At 35.9% G+C, this 23,756-nt stretch overlaps 1 protein-coding gene across 2 annotated transcripts in view; it reads right to left on the reverse strand.

The window, feature by feature from the left end:
* LOC109044844 (exocyst complex component 2-like) overlaps positions 1–23,512 on the reverse strand; it is a 28,588-nt gene extending 5,076 nt beyond the window's left edge. The window contains exons 1-23 of one of the 2 annotated variants that reach the window (XM_042746990.1): positions 23,399–23,512; positions 20,931–21,059; positions 19,855–20,031; positions 19,468–19,594; positions 18,431–18,544; positions 18,229–18,353; positions 15,315–15,395; positions 14,560–14,705; positions 13,425–13,506; positions 13,199–13,301; positions 12,155–12,273; positions 11,167–11,271; positions 10,712–10,836; positions 10,535–10,603; positions 9,823–9,980; positions 9,163–9,284; positions 8,360–8,421; positions 8,182–8,262; positions 8,031–8,090; positions 7,887–7,948; positions 6,069–6,135; positions 3,844–3,960; positions 190–331 (exon numbers count right to left, since the gene is read on the reverse strand). In XM_042746990.1, the coding sequence (XP_042602924.1) occupies positions 190–331; positions 3,844–3,960; positions 6,069–6,135; positions 7,887–7,948; positions 8,031–8,090; positions 8,182–8,262; positions 8,360–8,421; positions 9,163–9,284; positions 9,823–9,980; positions 10,535–10,603; positions 10,712–10,836; positions 11,167–11,271; positions 12,155–12,273; positions 13,199–13,301; positions 13,425–13,506; positions 14,560–14,705; positions 15,315–15,395; positions 18,229–18,353; positions 18,431–18,544; positions 19,468–19,594; positions 19,855–20,031; positions 20,931–21,048 (2,362 nt within the window). In that variant the 5' untranslated portion in view covers positions 21,049–21,059; positions 23,399–23,512. Of the gene's footprint in view, positions 1–189; positions 332–3,843; positions 3,961–6,068; positions 6,136–7,886; positions 7,949–8,030; positions 8,091–8,181; positions 8,263–8,359; positions 8,422–9,162; positions 9,285–9,822; positions 9,981–10,534; positions 10,604–10,711; positions 10,837–11,166; positions 11,278–12,154; positions 12,274–13,198; positions 13,302–13,424; positions 13,507–14,559; positions 14,706–15,314; positions 15,396–18,228; positions 18,354–18,430; positions 18,545–19,467; positions 19,595–19,854; positions 20,032–20,930; positions 21,060–23,398 lie in introns of both variants that reach the window. The other variant, XM_042746989.1, reaches the window with a different exon arrangement.
* Positions 23,513–23,756: the final 244 nt, after the last annotated feature.

The raw sequence follows: 23,756 nt of genomic DNA on the forward strand, positions 1-23,756 counted from the left end.
TGACTGAAACTGATATAAAAGCAATGATGGCAGACTGAAACTACAGAATCAAGACCAGCAAAAGTGTTTGTGGAACTATCTATATTACTACCATCTCCATGGTGATGGTGTTTCAAACAGACAAAGTCTTTTAGAAAGGTCCACAGAGTGTTGTCAACATACAGGTTACATGATTGAGGTGTGTGTTACCTGTAGGTGGCAGGCAGTCCTTCCAGTCAAAGTATCCTGCATAGATGCCAGGCTCCAGAGAGCCGACGATAGGATCAGATTTTTTCTCGACGTACGTCTCAAACAAATATTCATCCAGCTGTCTCAACGCCTCTATGCTGACCTGAAGAACATGAGCATGGATTCAGTTTAATCAAAAACCCCTGATCCTACAAAAAGTGCATGTGACCTTAAGAAACCATTAACATCACACATTTTGTTGCAGAATGAGTAAAGACCACTCATGCATGTCCATCATTCTGTTGTGGGTTGAACTTTAGGGAAGTCCTCAAAAACCAGAATGGAAAGCACCATCTCAAAAGGGGACAAAATCTCTGGGAACTCAGTCAAAAACCAGAGATGGACATCAGTCCAAATGTTGTTACAGATTTTTAACTAGACTTTGACATATTTTGAAGAAAATAAAAAAGCCTTGCCCATGCAAAACACCTGCAGTTTGTGCATGGTTGCAGAATTGGTGTTATTTGGTGTTCTGAGTGTTCTGTTGTGTTGCTATGCAGTTCCTGTTTTTGCACAAATAAGCCCATCCCTTATGATATTATGATTCCTGAATTTTTAAAGGTCCACCTGGCAAAAAATTATCCACAGTCCAAGCCGTTCATAAATAACAGATTTCTTCTTAAGGGTGTACTCACACTAGGTGTTTTGAACCGTGCCCGAGTGCTTTTGACCATCAAAGCCAAGTTTGCTTGACTAGTGTGAGTGCTCCGTGCTACGCTCGGGCGTGGTTCGTTTAGCCGGCCATGGCCCGGTTGGAAGAGGTGGGCCAGGGCACGGTTCGATTGGTCTCGGGACCGGTACACATGCAGTGTGAGCGTTAACTGCGCCAGAGCGAGGAACAGATACTATTTTGTGTGCGCTACTCTCATTATTATGACTGCAAACATATTCTGTTACTACTGCTACACTACACTTTTCAGTTCATTTAATTCAATTAAGTATATTTAGGTTTATAATGGCTCTCGTTCTTATCTTAATGATAAACAGGAAATGTACAGTAGTTTGCAAATAAAGTTGCAAATTATTTCATTAACCTCAGCTGTCTCCTTTATAATTTTCTGATACATACAAGTGAAAATCAATGCACAAAATCAATGATAAATTAATTATTATTAATTATTCGGCAGAATATTAGCGAAAGTGGTTCCTCCGTTATCTCATACATGATGTAAATGTTCTCTGGCCCGGAAAGTTTAGTGCAAGTGTGAGTGCAGGCCAGCGGGGGAGTGGAGAGGGGGGATAATCGCGCTCAGGCTCGGTTCAGGGCAACTGTGCCTAGTGTGAATACACCCAAAGATGATTTAATCTTGTGTGTATGCTGCAAATTTAATTTTAAGTATTTTTGTCTTATTTTCCAGTACAAACATATTTAATACAGTCACTTGAGAAAACGACATAAGATAACAAGACTTGTTTTCTGCAAAATTTATCGAAATTAAGTAAATTTACACTCAAAACATGAAAAAAGTCTGCCAAAAGGGTAAGAAGAATTTATTTATTTTAATTTAATTAAAGTTTATTTTTCTTACCCCATTTGCAGATTTTTCCCTCGATTTTGTCACTTGATTTTGTCACATTTGTCACTTGATTTTGATATAATTTCTTAAGTAAGCTTGTATCTAAATGTATTAAGTAAATGTATAAATGTATGACGTAAATGTATATTGATTTAAGAATGTTTACATATTTGCACTGGACAACAAGACAAAATACTGGAGGAAAAATATAAATTTTCACAGTTTGGCACAAATATAATGAAATTTAATACTAAATTCTAAAGCTGTGGTTTAAAAATCAGCAATTAAATCAAAGCTGCTTTTCTGAGCTGCTGGTTTCTAGTACAGGTGCATCTCAATAAATAAGAATGTTGTGGAAAAGTTCATTTCAGTAATTCAACTCAAATTGTGAAACCTGTGTATTAATTAAATTCAGTGCACAAAAACTGAAGAAGTTTAAGTCTTTGGTTCTTTTAATTGTGATGATTTTGGCTCACATTTAACAAAAACCCACCAATTCACTATCTCAACAAATTAGAATATGGTGACATGACAATCAGCAAATCAACTCAAAATATCTGCGAAGGTTTCCTGAGCCTTCAAAATGGTCTCTCAGTTTGGTTCACTAGGCTACACAATCATGGGGAAGACTGCTGATCTGACAGCTGTCCAGAAGAAAATCATTGACACCCTTCACAAGGAGGGCAAGCCACAAATATTCATTGCCAAAGAAGCTGCCTGTTCACAGAGTGCTGTATCCAAGCATGTTAACAGAAAGTTGAGTGGAAGGAAAAAGTGTGGAAGAAAAAGATATACAAGCAACCGAGAGAACCGCAGCCTTATGAGGATTGTCAAGCAAAATAGATTCAAGAAGTTGGGTGAACTTCACAAGGAATGGACTGAGGCTGGGGTCAAGGCATCAAGTGCCACCACACACAGACGTGTGAAGGAATTTGGCTACAGTTGTCATATTCCTCTTGTATTCCTCTGCCAAAAGCACCAAAAGTTGGTTAAATGACCATGGTGCTTGTGTGCTTGGCTGGCTAGCAAACTCAACAGACCTGAAACCCATAGAGAATTTTAGCAGTGCCACAAACTGATCACATCTATGCCACGCCGAATTGAGGCAGTAATTAAAGCAAAAGGAGCCCCTACCAAGTATTGAGTACATGTACAGTAAATGAACATACTTTCCAGAAGGCCAACAATTCACAAAAAATGTTTTTTTATTGGTCTTATGAAGTATTCTAATTTGTTGAGAATTGGTGGGTTTTTGCTACATGTGAGCCAAAATCATCACAATTAAAAGAACCAAAGACTTAAACTACTTCAGTCTGTGTGCACTGAATTTACTTAATACACGAGTTTCAAAATTTGAGTTGAATTACTGAAATAAATGACCTTTTCCACCACATTCTAATTTATTGAGATGCACCTGTAGGTGGATCAACCGCGGTGTCCTACTCTATCAGGCAGACAGAGCTTTCTGCACTCTTATTGGTAGCTGCTGATCTGCTTCACTACATATTTTCATAAAGTTAAGCTCTGCTAACTGTCACTGTAAACCTAATTAGAGTAAATGGTTTGTTCTAATCCTTTATCATAATTAACAATAGTGATGCAGCTCTAAACCACTTTGAAAACTACTTTAATGCACAATTAATAATCAATACTTTTTTCTTGTCTGTACTAAGATAAATATGTCACACTCACTTTATGATCATGTAATAAACCTCTCCTGTGAGTTATCAAGCTCTTATTCAAAGTTAAATCTCTTTGAAAGGCGCAATGCAGAGTGTGTTCTCCTTGCGCTTCATTGATCTACACAAACCCTTTGAGCCCATCATACTGATTCACTACGATCTGCATTTACTGGAAAGGCCAACCATAACCTTTTGTGAGGGCTTCACCCTCTCCTCTGCACGGCGCAAAAGCCACTTAGGGTGAGTGTGTTGCAATGCCACTATGAAAAACCCTTGAGCTTCTCCTCAATCTAAGTGAGTCATTCTCACTTCAGCAAAAGACACATAAATTGGAAACACATCTGTCATCACTTAGAAAAAAGAAAATGCCAACTGTGGACTGGAGTAAAAGGGAAGTGTGCATTTGTTTGCTGTACCCTGATGATCTTCTCTGCAGTGGTGAAGCTGTTCTTCTCCAGGTGCTCAGCCAGATTGAGAAACGTGTGTCTCTCCAGATACTGACAGTTACTCAGGATGATGAGGAGACGTTGCTCCTACATGGGCCAGAACAAACACACACAGCAACTGTTACAGTCAACATATATAGAGAAATTTTAGCATTTAGTTGTATTAGAATGATTTCTGAAGGATCATGTGACACTTAAGACTGGAGCTTTGCCATCACAGGAATAAATGACATTTTTGAAAAATATTTTTAAATAGAAAGCAAGTTATTTAAAATTTAAATAACATTTCATAATATGACTGTTTGTACTGTACGTATGATCCAATAAATTCAGCCTTGGTGAGCATAAGAGACTAACCAAAAAATCCTACTAACCAATTACTTGTTCATATATATATTTATATATATATACATACACATGAACAAGAAATAGTCTGGGTGTGTGAATCAATACTATTATAGATATGACTGGGTATTTTTGTGCCTTTACTTAACCATAAACCAGTCTGTGAAGGAGAGAGAGTAAAATAGAGAAAAAGAGAGAGATAGAGGGGAAACCTGCAGCTCTTCCACTGCAGACTAGGGGAAACCCCATGTAAGCGGCTGCTGCATTGTGCTCTCTGAAGAGAAAGCTGCTGTTTTTCACAACACATGACTCTTGTGCGTGATGTTTGGATGTTTGCTGTGTTGCAGATGGAAACTGTGACAAAGGCATCCATAACGGAACACAGGATGTTTTCTCAGGAAAAGGTTCTTTAGAACTAATAAATAACACAAACAGAAAATACAGTGGCCCCACGAGGCATCTGATTTTTTTATTTATTTTTTTATTTTATGGTTAAATATTAAACCAAATGGCATTTATTTGAAATATACAAAAAACAAACCAAACAAAAACTCACAAAACAAATATGTGAGCAACATCATATGTATAGTTCAACATCTGAACAAAAAATATTTGCATACTTTCTGGTTGCCAAATGTTAGTGGAACATGTACATAGTTGTTGTGATAAAGTACACCTGTGGCTGCTCTGCTAGGACACGTGTCTATTCGTAAGGGAAGTGACTTCACGTGGACACTAAAAATGCCCCTTCATGACCAGTTAGTTGCAAAAATAATTGCTATCATTTAAAGAATTGGCTCTAAAAAACTGAAGTTTGTTCTTAGATGATGTCCGGCATTTTAATGCTTATTTATTTTGATATTTTGTATCTAAAATAAAGTAATTAGGCCAATTTTAAATCTAACTTAAGCATCAGAAAGGGACCAAATATGCTTTGGGGTTACTGTAAACTCTATTTGTGTGCTTTGAACTTTTACTCAAGCAAATTTGCATGCATGCACACACGCACACGCATGCACGCACACACACACACACACACACACACACACACAGCATTACTAAATAAGCACAAAAGAAGGGATTAAATGAAGGGAGGATGCACTTCAAGGTTACCTGAGGTCTGTGAATATCTTCAATCAACAAGGTTTCGTTTTGATAATTTATAAACACATGGCCTCGTTACCTGGTTTCTCTCTCACTCTTTATTTCTCATTTTTTTCATCTATAAGGTCTTCAGCTTTCAGTAATAATGAGACTCTAGTTCTGATACTACACGTCGACACAGTGTTATTTGGATTTCAGTCAGTGACTTATTGTTTAAAATAAGGTGAGGAGCTGAACATGTCAGAGCAGTGTGAAGGCAGCTGTTATCTACACTCACTTCCTATTCTCTGTACTCAAATATCCTGTCACATACAGTCACATCCACCTCTGCAGTTTACTATGAATAAAATACCACATAGGGCTACTTGATGTAGTAACCAGTTATCCAGTCCATACATACTGCATTTTATTTATGTGGCCATATTTTGATTGTTTTTTTTGGTCATTTTTTTTTTATTGACAGTAAAAGTGTATTATCAAAAAAAAAAAAAAAAATGAAGAGGGAGGAATGTAATGAGTACTCAACACAAGTCAGATTTAAACCAGTTTCTCCATAGGAGCACCACAGCTTGATGTGCTAACTCCTAGTACACTATTACATTTTATTTTATATGAATACTGAAATTACCTGTATGTATTTTATAGAACAGTAATTTTTTACTGCATTATTACTGTGAATAGAGAGAAAGACGAGATGGACATGGACAAAGTTGGAAATCAAGAGAGGAGGGGAAAAATGGCCTTACTGGTTTTGAACTGAAGTCTTCTTGGATACTTCCAAAAAGATCAGGTGAGGCCAAGTCCACAGACAAACTGAAAGAGAAAGACCTTGATATTATACTCCCACTGTAAACTTAAACATTCAGCCTAAAGATTATATATATATATATGGCCCAGTGACATGACACATTTTTGTCTGGATCCAAGTATTTCAAAAATACAAACATTTTAATTTAGTTCATACAGACAATGGGCCAGATTTACTATCAGCTTGCGTCAGCGCAAACCTAATTTGGCTTTAAAAAAAACTACTGTTAGGATTTACTAAGGACACACAGTAGGAAATTAGCGCTGAAAAGGCATGGACAGAGTTATTTTTGTGACTCACCGTACTGAATATTAATTTGCAGGAGTTTCCCTTTCGATCAGCAAATTTATGGGAGCAAAGTATTTCAATGAATCATGCAATGAGATTTACTAAGATTTGCGCTCGTCAATAATTGTGGCATTATTTAACGCAGTCTACCAAGAGCAGTGCAGTAATTTTCACTGCTCTTGGTAGACTGCGCTGGTCATTATGGAAATGAGATGTTGCGTCTGTGTTCTTTAAAGTGCACCTTAGTATCACCCACTAAATTTTCCCTTCCTATCGGTGATAATCGAACAATAATTTGTCCTGTTTAGTAACTCTGGCCCAATGACTTTAAAAACTATATAAAAAAAAAACCTAAAACCAAAACAATTTTTTCAATCCCTGAATAATATATATAATACAAAGCTGTCCTCATAAGTTTACATATCCCTTGCAGAATATAAATGTTAATTATTTTAACAAAATAAAAGGGATCATGAAAATTGCATGTTATTTTTTATTTAATACTATCCTGAATAAGCTATTTCACATAACAGATGTTTTTATATTGTCCATAAGAGAAAATAATAACTGAATTTATAAAAATGAATCCATTCAAAAGTTTACATACCCTTGAATCTTAATCCTGTGTGTCGTTTCCTGGATGACCTGAAAACTGTCTTTCTGTTTTGTGATAGTTGTCCAAGGATGTCCAGGATAATGACGTGTAAATAAGAAAAATGTACACATCAACATCCTGTTCAAAAGTTTACACCCTCTGGCTCCACCTTTTGTAATAGCTGTGTATGAGTCCCTCAGTTGACCTCAGTGTGAAAATATGGATCTCAAAATCATAGTCACTTTTGGAAAGATTCTGGAAAACCAAAGAATGTGCAGAAGCTGGAGGATTTTTCTGAAGACCAGCAGACTATCACAAAACAACACATCACAAAATATAAAAACTGTCCTTGATCATCCAGGAAATGACACAAAGTATTAAGATTCCAGGGTATGTAATCTTTTGAATGGGGTCATTTTTATAAATTCAGTTCTTATTTTGTCTTGTGGAGTACATGTAAACATCTCTTATGTGAAATAGTTGATTCAGGACAGTATTAAATAAAAAATAACATGCAATTTTTATGATCCCTCTTATTTGTTTCAATTATTAACATTTTGCACATTCTGCAAGGGGTATGTAAACTTATGAGCACAACTATATATATATAATTTGAAAAACATATGTCTGCCAAATCAAAGTTAGCATGGCATAACGGGCATGTAGGAAGCCAACTAGGTGTCATATAACAAGAAAACAAGAAACAAAATATATATATTTTTTATAATTTTATCAAATATATTTTTACTGTATATATTTTATTGTCAAATATTTTTACAGAATTTTACACCACCCGAGATTTGAAAATGAAATAAAATTTTCTGTTGAAATGGTATAAACTTCATAAATAATATATAAAAAAATTAATCTCACTGAGAGGTGTCGATGTCTCCATCAGTCTTGGTGCTGAGCTGTTCAAGGCACTTAATAAAGACCTAAACCAAGCAGAGACATACAAATTCTTTTTATATAAAAATATTTACAAATCCCAACATACAAAAAAACAGCACACAGTACCTTTATGATAGAAACACACTGCTCACAAGCTTTGTCCTGAACCACATCCAGATTTAGGATCTGAGGACAAAAAAAAAAACAACAGACAAATATTACTGATTACTCTCTATAGTGGAAGGGTAGAGGATGAGTGTTGTGTGAATATTTGTACATTGATCTCTCCGGGTTTACATTCCATCGGCTCCTTTAGAGACTGCAGCATCTGAATCATACATTGCTCAAACTGGGCCGGCTGAAACAGACACACCATTTATCCTTAGGTTTCTGATTTTCACGTTTTTAGAATGAAATAAACTAGACATAATATAATAAAAGTGTAAAAGATGTACCAGTGATGTGATTCCTTCGTTGTCCACAACCCAGTCTTCTTTTTCTGCAAGTCTCTTTACGTCTAAAACCCCCCACAAAGTTTAATATTAAATAATCAATCCAATTACATCAAAACATTGAAACTCTTCTCCCATGCATTCAACATCAGTTTTAAGGAAACTATTTAAACTCTGAAAACTAGTCTTTTGAAAAAGTAGTTGGCTATTAGTTACAACATTAGTTACAAATTTACAGCAAAATACAACTATAAAACATTCTAATGTATATATGCATGTAATGTATATATGTATGTAAAGTCAAAATCCTAGTGATGGACAGCAGAATATACAGCAGTATTTTGCTAAAAAACAGACAATACAGGGATTTCTGCAATTTTGTGAGATTTTGAAAATATCTGAACAACTGTTTGGCTACTAAAAATTTAATTTATTCTGCTCCAGATGTTGACTAGCTAGTGTTCGCCAATATATCTATGGTTTATTCTGTGAATAAAAGTATAGTTCACAAGAGCCTTTTGATACAACCCTAAAATAACTAATGAGCTGTTTATACTGAACTTGAATGAAAATACATTTAGTTGAGAGCTTTAGAGCTCCCTCTATTGTTTTCATCTGGAGCAATCAATGTTAGTGACAGACTGATATTTGAGTCAGTCCATCTTGAGACGATCAGTGTTGACCAATAACCTTATCTGCAAGTCATTTTAATCAAATATTCTGTAGAACAGCTCCCAAATCTCATTTGCCATTATTTCCCTGAAATGAAACCAAGACATTGACAAAAGCTCTGTGTATAGTTTTACCCTCTTCCGTGTGCTGTAGTGTGGTCAGCAGGCAGTGCACACGCAGGTCCTGCAGTAAATCCTGAATCACCTGCAGCAGGTCATTAGGAATCTCTAAAGCTGACAGAGCTTCAAGACTTAACCTAAGAGAGAAAATCAAATCAGCTTTATTTGAAAATACAAGGAAAGGATTAATATAATCCTTCCTACTAAGCACTGACCAAAATTTCTGCCACTGAAAGTGAAAAAAAAAAACAGTACTTTAACATTTAATAACAGAACTGGTGACAAAAAAAACAGCAGCCCACATTTGCATGATCCTGGTTTAGCTGGACCTAATGTAAATGTAAATTATCAAGATTTACAAGTTTACATGAAACAGATGAACACAACAGCACAACAAACATGCTTGAAGTTTACCCAAAATTGGCTTTCTTTTGTGCAAATAAAAATATATATTTTTTAAAATATTGGTAATCAAAGACTTCCACTACTGACATTCACAGTGTACACAAAAAACAACACAGAGACTTCTTAAAATATTTTCTTTTGTGCTCCATAGAAGAAAGAAAGCCGTGCAGGTTTGAAATGACATGATGGTAAGTAAATGATAGCAAATTAGTTTTTGGCTATGAATTTTCATTTTGACCGATTACTAATTGCTACATTTGTACTACATACCTGACGGTGTGGATGACCTGAGTGAGCCAGGCTCCACTGAGAGGGGTTTTGGTGTCCCAGCCTCCATACTGCCTCAGCTGCAGCTCAGTAAGAGAGGAGGGTAACAGAGCCCCTCGAACCAGCTGCACCAAACGACGGGTCACTTCCTCAATCATGCCCTAAACACAAACAAATGTGCCAAACCCTTCATGCAAAGAAAACAGAACTTACCAAATCAACATTGAAATTGCACAAAAGGCAATATTTATATCAACTTTGTAATGATATACTTCAATATTTACATGGTGACTATAAAAAAAAACTTTATTCACAATAAATATTGTGATTTTCGACAAACCTACTTGTGTTAATTCATGCTTATTCCATGCTATGACTAAGACCTTGGTTCATCAAAATGAAAATGAACGGGAAATGTATATTTTTATATTGTCAATCCAGCCCTAGCGCCCACGCAGCTGACTTTTTCACCTGTTATGTACATGAAACAGTCAAAATGTGGTTTGGAAGAAACACAGATTATACACCACAGTTTCGGTCAATGATTTCAGCCCTCTAAACAGTTTCAGCCAAAACTGAAAAATAATTTTTGGGCCAAATATTTTCGGTTTCAGAAATTTTTGGGGCATCATTGGTCTTAAATCGTAGTGGCTCATGAGCACACTCTTAACCTCAAGACTACAAGCACAAAACCATTCCAAGCTGCTTTACTGACCTTAAAGTCATTTTGTCTTTGCCGGGCGTTCTTCTTTAACTTCTCCACCTGACCAGACTTCTCTCCCGTCTGTCCAAGACAACACAGTCACCATGAGTCAGCGTGTATGTAATCAAAACATAATTCTACTAGCACTTGTTTCTAACACTCCTGAAGTATATTTGTCTGTGTATCTACCTCACTGAAAAGGCTGCCGTTGACATAAGAGATCCAGAGTTTCCAGAAGTTGGGCAGCTGGCTGATAACCACGTCTGAGAGCTTCTCCACAAACCTCACCTGCTGAGGGCTCTTATAGTGCCACGCTGAGAAAATATGTATGAAACAATATTATGAAGACAGCTGTATTCTGCTTCTGAAATGAAACAGCTGACAGTGAGTTTTCTATGAGTTTCACAACTCTTCCTAACTAGGCACAGTTTCAAACATCAAATTTTTGACTTAACTGAAAGTGAAATTCAGCACAAAAGCAACAAAATCACAGCAAATCAGAACATTTTCTATAATTTTATATACAGATGTATACTACTGTATATAAAATTGGTAAGATTTTTTTTTTTTATCAGTTTAATGAGATTTTTTTTAATCATTCAGACAATAGTGTATTTTACTTATAATTCTGTTTCTGTACTCACAGTCATCTTTAGGTGTCTGGAAGCTGCCTCCTCTCTTCACCGGAGCTGGGAGGCTGATCCTGTTCAGAGATGAGGACCGATCCATCTCTAAACCGACACCAGCCACTGACACAGAGAGACACAATGAAAGTTCATCTACATATGTCAGCATTTAATAATGAATCACGTTTATAAAAGTGAAGGGTTTCGTTTAACCCGTCACATGGCTGATATATATCAGTCAGTTAAGAGTGACTATTCGTGATCAAATTAAAATAAACATTTCTGCTCTGATGTTGATGAAGGCAAATTTGAGCCTTGTTTATGAGGAAACACTGGTTTAGATGATGCTACACTATTTTTTTTTCTTTCTTTCTTTATGATTTGAGTGCAAATCATGAGGCGAAAGCTTATACAAACTGACTTTCGAAATACTTATCATAGGACAATTGCCCTGTGGTAAGGTGCAAATGTACAACCTTTTTTTTTTTTACACGCAAAGACAAACTGGTAAGTATGGTGCAGTAGCTCTTCTCTGACAGTAGATGGCAATAAAGGTCTTTCTGGGGCTCTTCCTGGGTCTTGATTAAATTGTTGATATAGTCTGAAACACTCAATATGTCCAGATAGTGTACACATGTCATGTTTCTCTCTCACAGATAAAGATGTATACCATTCAGCCACTTGGACATTTACTGTCTTTCTTTTGATAAAAAATGAGTGCTGGTGTTGATCCAGGTGTCTAATCATCTCATGTGTTTATCTATGCTCCTCTCTCTTCTTGTATTCCCCCATGTCTGTCTCTCTCTACAGCAACCCCCCCCCAGCTCTGCCACACTATAGTGCTCTGTCAACTTCCTGTTCTCTATAGGGTCATGACCAGACCACACACGGGCTGCTCTCTATCTAAACACACACACACAGGGCAGAACACACACACTGCTTTCACTCTTCGGAGCTGTAGAGGAACTATCAATTTATTTCAGACTAGCTGCGTGTGTGTGTGTACCTTTCTGCTCTTTGATAAAATCTTCTTTACAGTTTTGCATCAGCTGCAAGATCCACTTGTGTTGAGCGATTATACATTTCCATGCCGGGTCACCTGGAGCATGTAGATCTGACAGATATCTTGAGTAAAAGAGAGAAAATCATTAGAGCAATATAACTGTGTCCTTATCGGGACCCCCTTAAACCCCTCGCACAATGACAAGTCATGTAAGTCAGGGAATGTAAATAATTAAGTATAAAATATACCTTTTTGCTTTTGTTAATAATAAATGAAAAGAAAACAAACAGACTACAAAAAGATTAGAAAGCTAGTTGTTTTTTTGTTTTGTTTTTAATAACAGAAATATAATAGAGAGTGCTAGAGTTAGAGGGTCAAATAAAGATGGAAGAGATGTGTTTTTAGCCGAGTAATGATGCTGATAATTCAGCTTTGCATAACAGGAATCAATTACATTTAAAAAATATATTCAAAAACAAAAACAACAATTAAACTGTAATAATATTTTTCAATATTACCGTTTTTACCTTAGAAATGTTTTGATCAAATAAATGCAGCCTAGGTAAGCACTTCTTTTGAAAACATGCAAAACATTTGTTATAATAAAATTAGTGCTGTCAAACAATTAATCGCGATATCCAAAATAAAAGTTTTTGTTTACATAATATATGCATGTGTGCTGTGTATATCCATGTATATATTTCAGAAAAATATGTTGTTTATATATTAAATATATTTATTTATAATATAAATTATATGAATATAAATACAGGCATGAAAATACATGTAAATATTTTCAAAATATACACTGTATGTGTGTGTATTTATATATACATAATAAATATACACAGAACACACACACATATATTGCATATATTATGCAAACAAAAACTTTTATTTTGGATGCGATTAATCGCGATTAATCGTTTGACAGCACTAAATAAAATCAATATTTATAATTAAAATTAACAATTTAAATATACTTTTTCACACAGTTCTCTTAGAAACGCAATTGCAGTTATTCTTTGCAAGTTGCTTGTCACACACCTGATATAGCGTTTCTGATCATGTAGAGTGGATGGTGTCTCGAGAAGTTTATCCAAAAGCAGTTTCCTCAAGGCTTCTATCCGTGTCTCCACCTCCGAATACACTACAAACACATATGCAGACAATCTTTCTTAACATTTACACAGCACTCCAGCTAATGTGAATGTATATAAGAGGATGCGTGTCACATTGACATATATTATCAGCCATTATCAATAAAGATCACCTTTCTTAAAGACTGGGACCTCTGTGTTCCCAAACAGAGATTTGGCTTTCTCATAATCATTGATAACAACGTCATAATCGCCCTGGAAGGAAAACATACACACATACACAGTCAGTTTAACATTCAGAGATCATTTTTATATATCGTAGAGTGTATATACTACTGTTCAAAAGTTTGGGGAAGGTAAGATTTTGCAATGTTTTTAAAAGAAGACACTTCTGCTGCAGTTTTCTAATCAGAAATACTTTATAATACTTGTGAAATATGTGACCCTGGACCACAAAACTGGCCCAATTTTTTGAAATTGAGATTTATACATCATCTGAAAGATTTTCCATTGATTTATGGTTTGTTAGGATAGGACAATATTTGGCCGAGATACAAATATTTCAAAAAATGGAAACTGAGGGAGCAAAAAATTAAAATATTGAGAAAATCGCCTTGAAAATTTGTCCAAATGAAGTTCTTAGCAATGCATATTACTAATCAAAAATAAAGTTTTGATATATTTATGGTAGGAAATGTACAAAATATCTTCATGGAACATGATTTTTACTTAAAATCCTAAAGATTTTGGCATAAAAGAAAAATCGATAATGCTGACCCATGCAATCTATTTTTGGCTACAAATATACCTGTGCTACTTATGACTGGTTTTATGCTCCAGGGTCACATACTGTGATAATACCATTACAATTTAAAATAACTGCTTTTTATCTTAATATATTTTAAAATGTAATTTATTATTATATTCAGCAGCCATTACTCCAGTCATCAGTGTCAAATTCTTCAGAAATCATTCTAATATGCTGAATTTGGTATTCAAGAAACAAAACTTTTTTATTATTATCAATATTGAAAACAGCTGTGATGCTTATTAATTTTATGGAAACTGTGATACATAAATCCTTTGATGAACAGAAGTTTCCAAGGAACAGCCTTTATTAAAAAATTGTTTTGCAACAATGAAAAAAAGTTTTTACTGTCACTTTGGTCAATTTAATGTGTCCTTACTGAATAAATATATGAATTAATTAAATATCCCAAATATCCCTGTAACCAAACTGTTGAACGGTAGTGTGTAGGAGAAAGCATTAAAAAAAAAAAAGGTGTGTATACGTATGGAGGATGCCACCTTCTGGATGTTGCGTTCTATGTTGAGTGGCAAGTTAAACAGAAACTTGAATCTCTGGAGGACATTGAGAGCGTTGCGTGTGGAGTCAGCCTTGTCCTTTCTGCCCAACACTTCTTGAAACAGGGTGTCAGCAGTTTCACTTGCTCCTGAGAGGAATGAGCGAATGGAAAGAGATGAGAAAAGGGTGTAGAAGGACAACAGCTGATAAAAAGTGGTTTAATCATTCTCGCCCGGTTTGAAATGAATTCAAGATCTCTTGTGCTCCCTCTTCTTGGGTGGTCAGAGCTATTCTGGATTCCCTTGGCCAGATTTAATAAGAACCAGCCCCCTGACCACTCTAAAAGTCTGACCAGCCTTTTTTCCACCATTGAGTCTGTTTGTGATTGGCTGAGAGTCAAAGGCAGTAAGTGGCTTTGGTAAGAACATACATCTAAATGTACTTGTAAAGATGGGTGGTGAGGAGGATGAGGAGGGGTTGGCGATGAAAGCATGTCAGTGTGTGACTGGTTTATTTGTGCGGCGCGCAGGAAACGAGCGTGTTTATTGACCTACCGTCACATGAGAGAATTGACATGGAGATATGATTGGGATATGAGTGGACTCGAACACACGCACTCACAGAAACACACCGAGGTCTGTGTGAAATGTGTGGCTTTGATGGTCTAAAGAGAATGCATATGCAAGTCTGATCCTAAATTTAGCTGCTTTGTGTAATCGTGTGTGATTTTGAGCATGTGTTTGGTTTTATGTCTTACTGTTAAGGACATTCTCTAGTCGCTGGGTCATAGAGCCCCCCACCTTCTCAGTGCCGTCCGATTCAAGCTTCTGATGGATAGCTGGACATAGAAAGTGGGAGAGAGAAAAAAAATTAATGTTTGAGAGCAAGTTTGGGGTCAGTTACTTTTTTTTTTTTTTAAAGAAATGTATTCCTGTATTTAACAAGGATGCAAATAGTTAATCAAAGAGACAGTAAAGACATTTATGATGTAACAAAAGATTTCTTTTTCAAATAGATGCTGTCCTTTTGAACGTTATATTACACTGTCTTAACAAAACCTGGGTATATGCAGTTTTTGAAACCAAATGTAAGACTTTAAGACCTTTTTAAGACATTTTCATACTGTATGTCCATACAGAACAAACCTATACAATCTCAAAATAAATCACATAATTCAATTAATTCAACTTGTTTAAACAGGCCATATACTGTACATTCACTGAAGACTTAATACTGCTTATCAGCTAAACAGAATGCAAAATAACTGCAAGATTAAATATAATCAAGAGGTCAACTAATATTAGATTTTGCTGATATAATAATAATGCATTAACAAGAAATCTGTTTATTGAATGTTTTAAATAATGTTCTTAGTTTTTCCTTACTGTGACATGGTGGCCCAATGAGAAACTACAAGAGTTTAAGTTGAATAAAGCGCTGGATACAGCTTATTGTGCGACCAAATTACAAATAATAATAACAATAATAAAGATTTTATGAATAATGCTGTGTTTTAATTCTAAACAATCGCAAAGTATATTCCATTTTGAATTGTTTATGCATTACTACTCCAAACTACAAATAAAATAAAAACTCTTGCAACCACCAGCAACATTTTACAATATAAACCCCATAACGTAAACACTGCCATAATTCATCAACAGTAGACCATATATAATCAGTTGGCATAAATGTGCGGTGTCCACTGATTGCGAACTGCTCTGAAACCGCAAGTCTGTAGAACATACCACAGTGCAGTGTTTTAAAGCAACACTATGTAACTTTTTCTGTGTTCAAAATTTGCAAAATGTATATAATGAGCGAGTACATAATAAATTAATCTACCAAACCGCCTTTTTTGTCTTATCCCAAATCCCGGTACATTTATATTAAGTGATTATTTTTTGGACTGTTCTGGTCGTCATCGCTGCGGAGTAACACATACCTGCGTGAATCGCCATAGACATAAACTTGGAGAAGTAGCTCCGGTTAGAATATTCTTCCGCGGGATGCGTGCAGTTCTGTTTATTAACTGTTAGAGCGCCAAAATTTACATAGTGTTGCTTTAACTTTGAATGTGTAGCCAGCGCTCACATTTATTTCATTTAATCAGAGCCTATTTAAGTTTAATAATCACATTAGACTGTATCATAATTTAAGATCTCCTAAATGATCATTAGACTTGTGTTACACTATTTAAGAGATTTTAAATTTGAGACATTAAACTGAATTTGAGACATTTTAAGGCCTTTTAAGGGGATGCAAACAGATCATATGTGTGTGTGTGTGTGTGTGTGTATATATATATATATACATATATTATAGAGTGCCTTTAAATTGGGAGATAAACATTTGCACAAAAATCTAAATGAAGTCTATTTTCTCTCCACATCTGGATTTGGGAGACTTCTGTACACAATGACGTCAGGGTTAACCTCCGGCTACACCCCTGGGGTCCAGATTGCTGTGTGGTAAGCTTCCTCTGTCTCTGAGGTATGTTTTGACTTCTGGCTGGTAAGTTTTGGGAGTCTTCTCTGGGAATCAGTGCAGCTTCCGTTTGCTGCGCTCTCGTTTCCTCTCAGCACAATGACAACCTTATTACAACCTCATCTAAACATTATTACAACCACGCCTTGTTATCCGTCCCCAAGCCTGTCAATCACTTTGACACGCAGTGCTAAGAATAGTTCTTCTGTTTGACTCGAGACAAGTGACCCGAGACAAGTCCTACACACACAGACAGATTTGAAAATAGAATCTGTCTGGTGACACTGACCTCTCACGAGAGCAGTCTGAGTAGAGACACATACACCTGTGTACAATGAGACAAGAAATGTGGGGGAAAAAAGCACCTAATTTGGTTAAACGGCAGATCTAAGATTCATACTGTCTAAATAGACTGTGCTTTATTTCTTAATACAGGCACCAACCCAGTGAGTCGTCAAAAAGGTCTAAATCCAGGCAGTGCAACAAGAAATTAAGCTTAAGTTACAGTATTCAGTGAAGGTCAAAATAACTTTCTTTGTGGAAAAAATGTAACACAATCACGAACGTTTCTATCAGAACAAGATTATATTCCTCAGAGGACTTCCAAGATAGACCAAAAAAACAGTGTTTAATTTAAACCATAATTTCACTCTGACATTTTGGTAGTCTCAATGTTTTCTGGCAAGCTTTGCAAATTCTTTACCAGAAGTCCACAAAATGTGTCCATATCTGTGTGTGTGTGTGAACTTTTAAAATTAATAGTGTGTGTGTGTGTGTGTATACATACATAAATAAATATAAATATAAGTGTAGCCAGACAAATGACAAGCAACACACAAAAAGAAATGTGCTAGATCAATTCCAATTTTTTTACAGTCTTTAATTCCAATCAACTCAAAAAGGGACTCAAAGGAGATCCTATGCTTCCCACTGGTCATTACAACATTGTATTTACGGGATGAGTAATTTTAACAACATGACCAAAAATGCAACAAAATCCTCATGGACACAATCCAGTCCCACCCTATATTACTTCCCACACACTGATCTGTTTCCCTCAAAACTGCTTCTGTTTCCTACAGTCAAATGCAAGAATTCCATTTCATGTTGTCTTTACTTACGGTTACTTCATTACTTAAGGCTGTGTTTATATGTTTTAATATGTACACACTAAGCACACGTACCTGCAAGAGCATCCTGAGCCTCAAAGAAAGTGCTAAGACCTCCTTTCACATAGGCCAGACTGCCCTCATTCTTCTTACTGGCCTGTTTCTTAAGATTTGCCACAGCCACACGCAGTTGCTCAAAGCTACAACAGCAACAAACATAACACCACATCACACACAAATCTCTTTTGGCAGATTAACAAATGGTATATAGACCGACCTGGTTGAAGAATGGTTCTCCATGAGATACCAGGTGGCAGAGAAATTCTCGCTGGTGAAGTCTCCACTCATCCGAGGGAACATGTTCTCCAGATCCTTCAGAGGAACCTTCCCTCTGAAAAACAAAAGACAGAGTTAGACACCCACACAGCTGATCTATAAAGACCCATCATGAAAACATCACAGATCATAGACCATCTGCTCTACCACTCTACAGACCACAGAGAAACCCAGACAGGGCACAAACCAGATCGGTCCACATATAAACAGCACTGCATACAGCTACCCGCTGGGTCTTTTGATGTGTCATAGAACAGACTGATGAAATACATATGACTCATATACCGCTGAAAAGTTTGGGTACAGTAAGATTTATTTTTTGGAAAGAAATACAAAAATTGGCATATTAGAAAGATTTCTGAATGATCACGTGACACTGAAAACAGCTGCAAATTCAGCTTTACAACACAGGAATAAATTACATTTTAAAATACATTAAATGTTATTAATAGATTAGAATAGAAATTGCAATAATATTCCACAAATTAACGTTTTACTGTATTTTTGATGACAAATAAATGCAGACTTGATGAGTATAAGATAATGGTTTTAAAAGCTTCTGAACAGTAGTGTATCTCTTTCGAATATATAGGTACAAATAAGAAATGGTTAAAGGTGCTGCAGAGGTCAGGGAAAGGAAGAGTTTAACTTCCTATCTAAGGAAATGGTGTACCAATGACATCACCCAGGTAGAAGACATACACACAATGGGCTGTTTCTACTTTCTGCTGAACCTCCTTCCTTATAAACACAGCAGTCTGCTTCTATAAACACAGGGCAGTGCTTTTTGGGTGAAGTGTGTAAGGAAATGCATTTGTTTTGGTCTATGTGAGTGTGTGTTTTAAAAAGACAGTCAGAAATGGAGCACATGTGTGTAATTAGAGTTCAGCAATGCGTGTGCTTAGTTGTGGGTGTAAATGTATTACTTTGTAAGTTCATGAGAGGAAAACACAAACTGAACTGTGAATGTTTCATTACTTGTCTATTTCGATGCCCAAAGGGTTGGCCGGCCTCAGCGAGAGAGGAGAGATTCCTTTGTTGCGATCGGTCCTCATGTCATAGTAACTCAACTCATCAACCCAGACCGCAGACTGATCCAGAATACCTAAACACAAAATACATAAAATCTTAAAATCCATATCAGTCTTCAAAAAACATATGTGTGCATTTAAGAGTGTGTAATCAATAATACTGAAATTGTGATTTTGCCTATAAAAGACATTGAGAGTGTTTACATGCACAATAATAATAATTATTATGCTGATAATGCAAAAAAAAAGAAAAAAAAAAAGCATATTTACAGAGATCCGAAATTATCAGAATTTTTTTTTCTTTTCACATCAAAAGTTTGTGTGTGTGGCTCACCGATCCTCTCAGGTTTGAGCAGTTTGAAGGAGACCGTGGACGTCCCTAGACCTCCGCTCTTGGTGGTGACGATGATCTCGCCCTTGTCATCTTTAGCAGGTCCCACTCGACACACTATCTTACTAGCAGTAATCCATTCTGCTGTCAGCAAACAGTTATGACCACAGATAGACAGACCTGACAGACAAAGACCAAGAGAAAAGGAAATCAAATGGCCACATTAGCCTCAGCTCGGGTCCTTAATGGCATCTTACTCTGAGTGCTGCTCTAATTTGATGTGACCATCCAGGCCCATTAAAAAACTGAATTATTATATTGTAGATTGGGTTTGTGAACATCGAACTGTACTGTGTTTTTCTTCCCTTTCGTTTGTTTGTTTGTTTTTGCTGCTTAGTTACAAAAAAGAAAAAAGATCTGTGTTTAATATAGCTAACAATAAAAAATTCAGATTTTTGCTTTGCTTTTAGTTTTACCTCTTGTAAAACAGATTCACTGAGCTGCAGACCAATATTAAAATATTATGCAGCATATTTAAACCATGCCATTTATTTTTCTCCAGATTTCATAGAGTGATCATATCTGTATGCAGATGTTCATTTGAACAGCTGCATTTTTTTTCCACTTTGCTAAATTAGAAGAAAATGTGTGAAATTAAGAAAATGTCTGAATTTAAGTGTTCAGAAGTTTGGGGTCAGTAAGATTTTTAAATGTTTTTGTGAGAAGTCTCTTGTGCTCACAGTGATTTATTTAATCAATTTTTTTTAGATATTATTACAATTAAAAAAAAGTATTATTACTATCACTTATTATTATCAATGTTGAAAACCATTCTGCAGTTTAATGTTTTTAGGGAAACCATGATTTTTTTCCCAGGATGTTTTTATTAAAATAACATACAATTTTAGCAACATGTCTTTACTGTCACTTACAATCAACTGAATGCAACCTTGCTGAATAAAAAATAAAAAAAAAAAAAAGAAATAATTTCAAAAAAAAAAAAAAAAAAAAAAAAAAGCTTATTGACCCCAAACTTTTGGACGCTAGTGTATGTTTGTTCAATTGTGCATGTGTATTACCTATGAGGTCATTGTGTCCGGTGCCCAGGTTCTCTCCACGAATAGTGACTTTGGTCCACGGCGCGCCCTCGTTGGGTGAGATGCCAGTCACCAAAGGAGGCTGGCGTGCACGAGACATCCTTCACACACCTAGGTGAGACACAGGTAAACAGTGTTTTGTTTAGGCTCAGGAGACATTCTCATCACTGCTGAAGGCAACACATTAAAACATTCAGCATGTTCAGTGCATTTAAAGACATGAACAAATAAATCTACCCATCCGGCTCACACAGAGCGAATGTGTTACTGTTCGGAGATGCAACATTATATACAATATAACTAGTAGCTGAGCAATCAAGGCATTTTTTTCCTGTAGCTTTTGAACTGTCACAGACGCTCTCTCTCTTATACAAACACCCACACGGAGCACAAGACTGACAGCTCCAGGGCGGTTTGCGTGCAAGACCCCATGACTGACTCTGTGTGGTCTGGGAGGGTGTGTTTCTGCATCTGTGTGGTCTCTGGCATGGGCCAGAGAGAGAGATAATGGGGGACAGGGTGATGGTTGACTTCTACAGCAGACCTCAAAGTCCACAGTGATGATTCAGAAGACGTATTGCCGCATCTAGCAGTAAAATAAACTAGGTGCCTGACATGTATATTCTCTGCAGAAATTTTATGGTGATGCCAATATTTTGGGAAATACTGAAATTGTCTTTACAGATTATATAGGTCAATGGTGCCCTGTTTTGTTTTTGTCTGGATGTCCATTAAAATACGATTCATGCATACTATGATTTAAATACACCTCTTTTACATGAACATGATTTAATTCAAAACTCAAAAGTGCCCCAGCAATGTCAGGGTGACAATGATAATTTTAAAAATAATTAAGAAAATGGGAAAAATACAATCTATTAAGTAACTTGGGATTTTTTTAAATCATTCTTTTTTAGTATTATTTGACAAACCAAAAATCAGTGGGGTAGAAAGAAAGAAAGAAAGAAAGAAAGAAAGAAAGAAAGAAAGAAAGACAAGCTAAAGAAAGAAAGAAAGAAAGAAAGAAAGAAAGAAAGAGTGGGGAAAAACAAATCACAAAACAAACTACTTCAAGCTAAATCTGATGGAAATGAAAATGGTTAAGTCAAACACACACACACACACACACACACACCTCTGTGTGGCAACATTAGGGAATGATTGACTGCTTAGATGATTGACACCTGAGAGTCTCTATGGAATAAGCAGCTGGTCTCAGACAAATTACTAAGCACCGTCCTATCAACACTCAGCCCCCTTCATAAACACGGTGACCCCCCTCCTACAGCACACACTTTCTCAGCAGGAGAAATTAACACTCCACATGTAATAGCAGGAGCTTGAACAAACACCAGAGCATCATACTGCTGACTGCATATACTTTTACGACATTTACAAAATTACTACTTAAGAGCTTTTATTAGACACAACAGTATACATTTTAAATATTGACCATGATATAAATAATTATCGTCTCATTTTATCAGCAAGAATTTTATTAATTTCTGCAAGTTTGTGTGTGCGAGACATATGAAATAGATTTGCCGTGTTTTACTCGAGCAGGGAGTATAATCTCTAAAAGCCGTAGCCAGTAAACACCAAATAGAAAACATGCATTCAATAATCAACACATAAAAAAAATATAATTAACTATTATTAAAAATATAGCTATAATCTGATTTAAATGTACATTATGATTTCAGCTATAATAATACATCAAAAGAAAACAGAGCTCTTGCAAAGCATGATGGGCCCTGGGTTGCATTTTAAGTTGCTGCTATTATTTAACACTGACAATCATGAAAAACACATAACTGAAGATGAGACGGAAAAAAAGCACAAACAGAACATGTCTGAATGCTCATTTTGTTTTAAGCCCCCAAAACAAAACAAGATGTTAGATCTCTCATAGATATGAATTCAAACCAAATGAAACAAATGATACTGATTACACATAAGTATATCTAGTTATCAGGCTCCAGTCAAGTCAGATTTGATTTATACGCGATTACTTTGCAAAAATTATTATGCATGCAAACTGGATTAAGATTATAATATTGTAACTGTATGATGAGCTTGTAATTACGTTACTTACAATATACAATACAATATTACAATACTTACAATAACTGACAGTGAGTGTTGACAAGCAGTTTATCCTCTTTAATTAGAGCAAACATGAATATTTACACAGATAAAATACATAACTCACTGAAGATAAATACAAATTAATTTACATACATGATGGTGAGGTTGTCAAACAAAACTTGAACAGCATGAAACAGCAGCTCTGACAGAACAATAGCTTGCTGGCTAATGCTAAAAACAATCTGACAGAAATGACAAGCCGACGACAACGAGTTTATTGAGACGATAGCTTTTCCATATTATAAGAAACCTGCTTTATTATCCGCAAAGTAAGGTAGAATAAAACATTTGCTATTACTTACAGTGGTAAAGGTAAAGGCAGTGAAGAGAATCTCTATACAACACTTATTTCCTCTGAAAAACAGTTCCGGTTTAGACGCTGCGGCCACGCCCACACCATAGCGACATGACTTATGCATCATGTTGAGCCACAGAGTGTAGGCTAGCTGTGTAAACTGTAATTTTAACATATATGCTATTACTCTTTATTTTAAAATGGCTAATTCCTCCAAATGACAGCGCAGTGAAAAAGAAGAGACTGATTTTTTTGAACTGTCATAAAATATGTAGCTCCTCGCACGATCGAATCTATTAGATGCGGCGAATAAATTAAAACAAAAGAAAGAAAAATCCTGCACACCACTCGAGCTTGCTTGGTAA

This window comes from Cyprinus carpio, chromosome B20 (assembly GCF_018340385.1).
Source record: "Cyprinus carpio isolate SPL01 chromosome B20, ASM1834038v1, whole genome shotgun sequence".
NCBI lineage: Eukaryota > Metazoa > Chordata > Actinopteri > Cypriniformes > Cyprinidae > Cyprinus > Cyprinus carpio.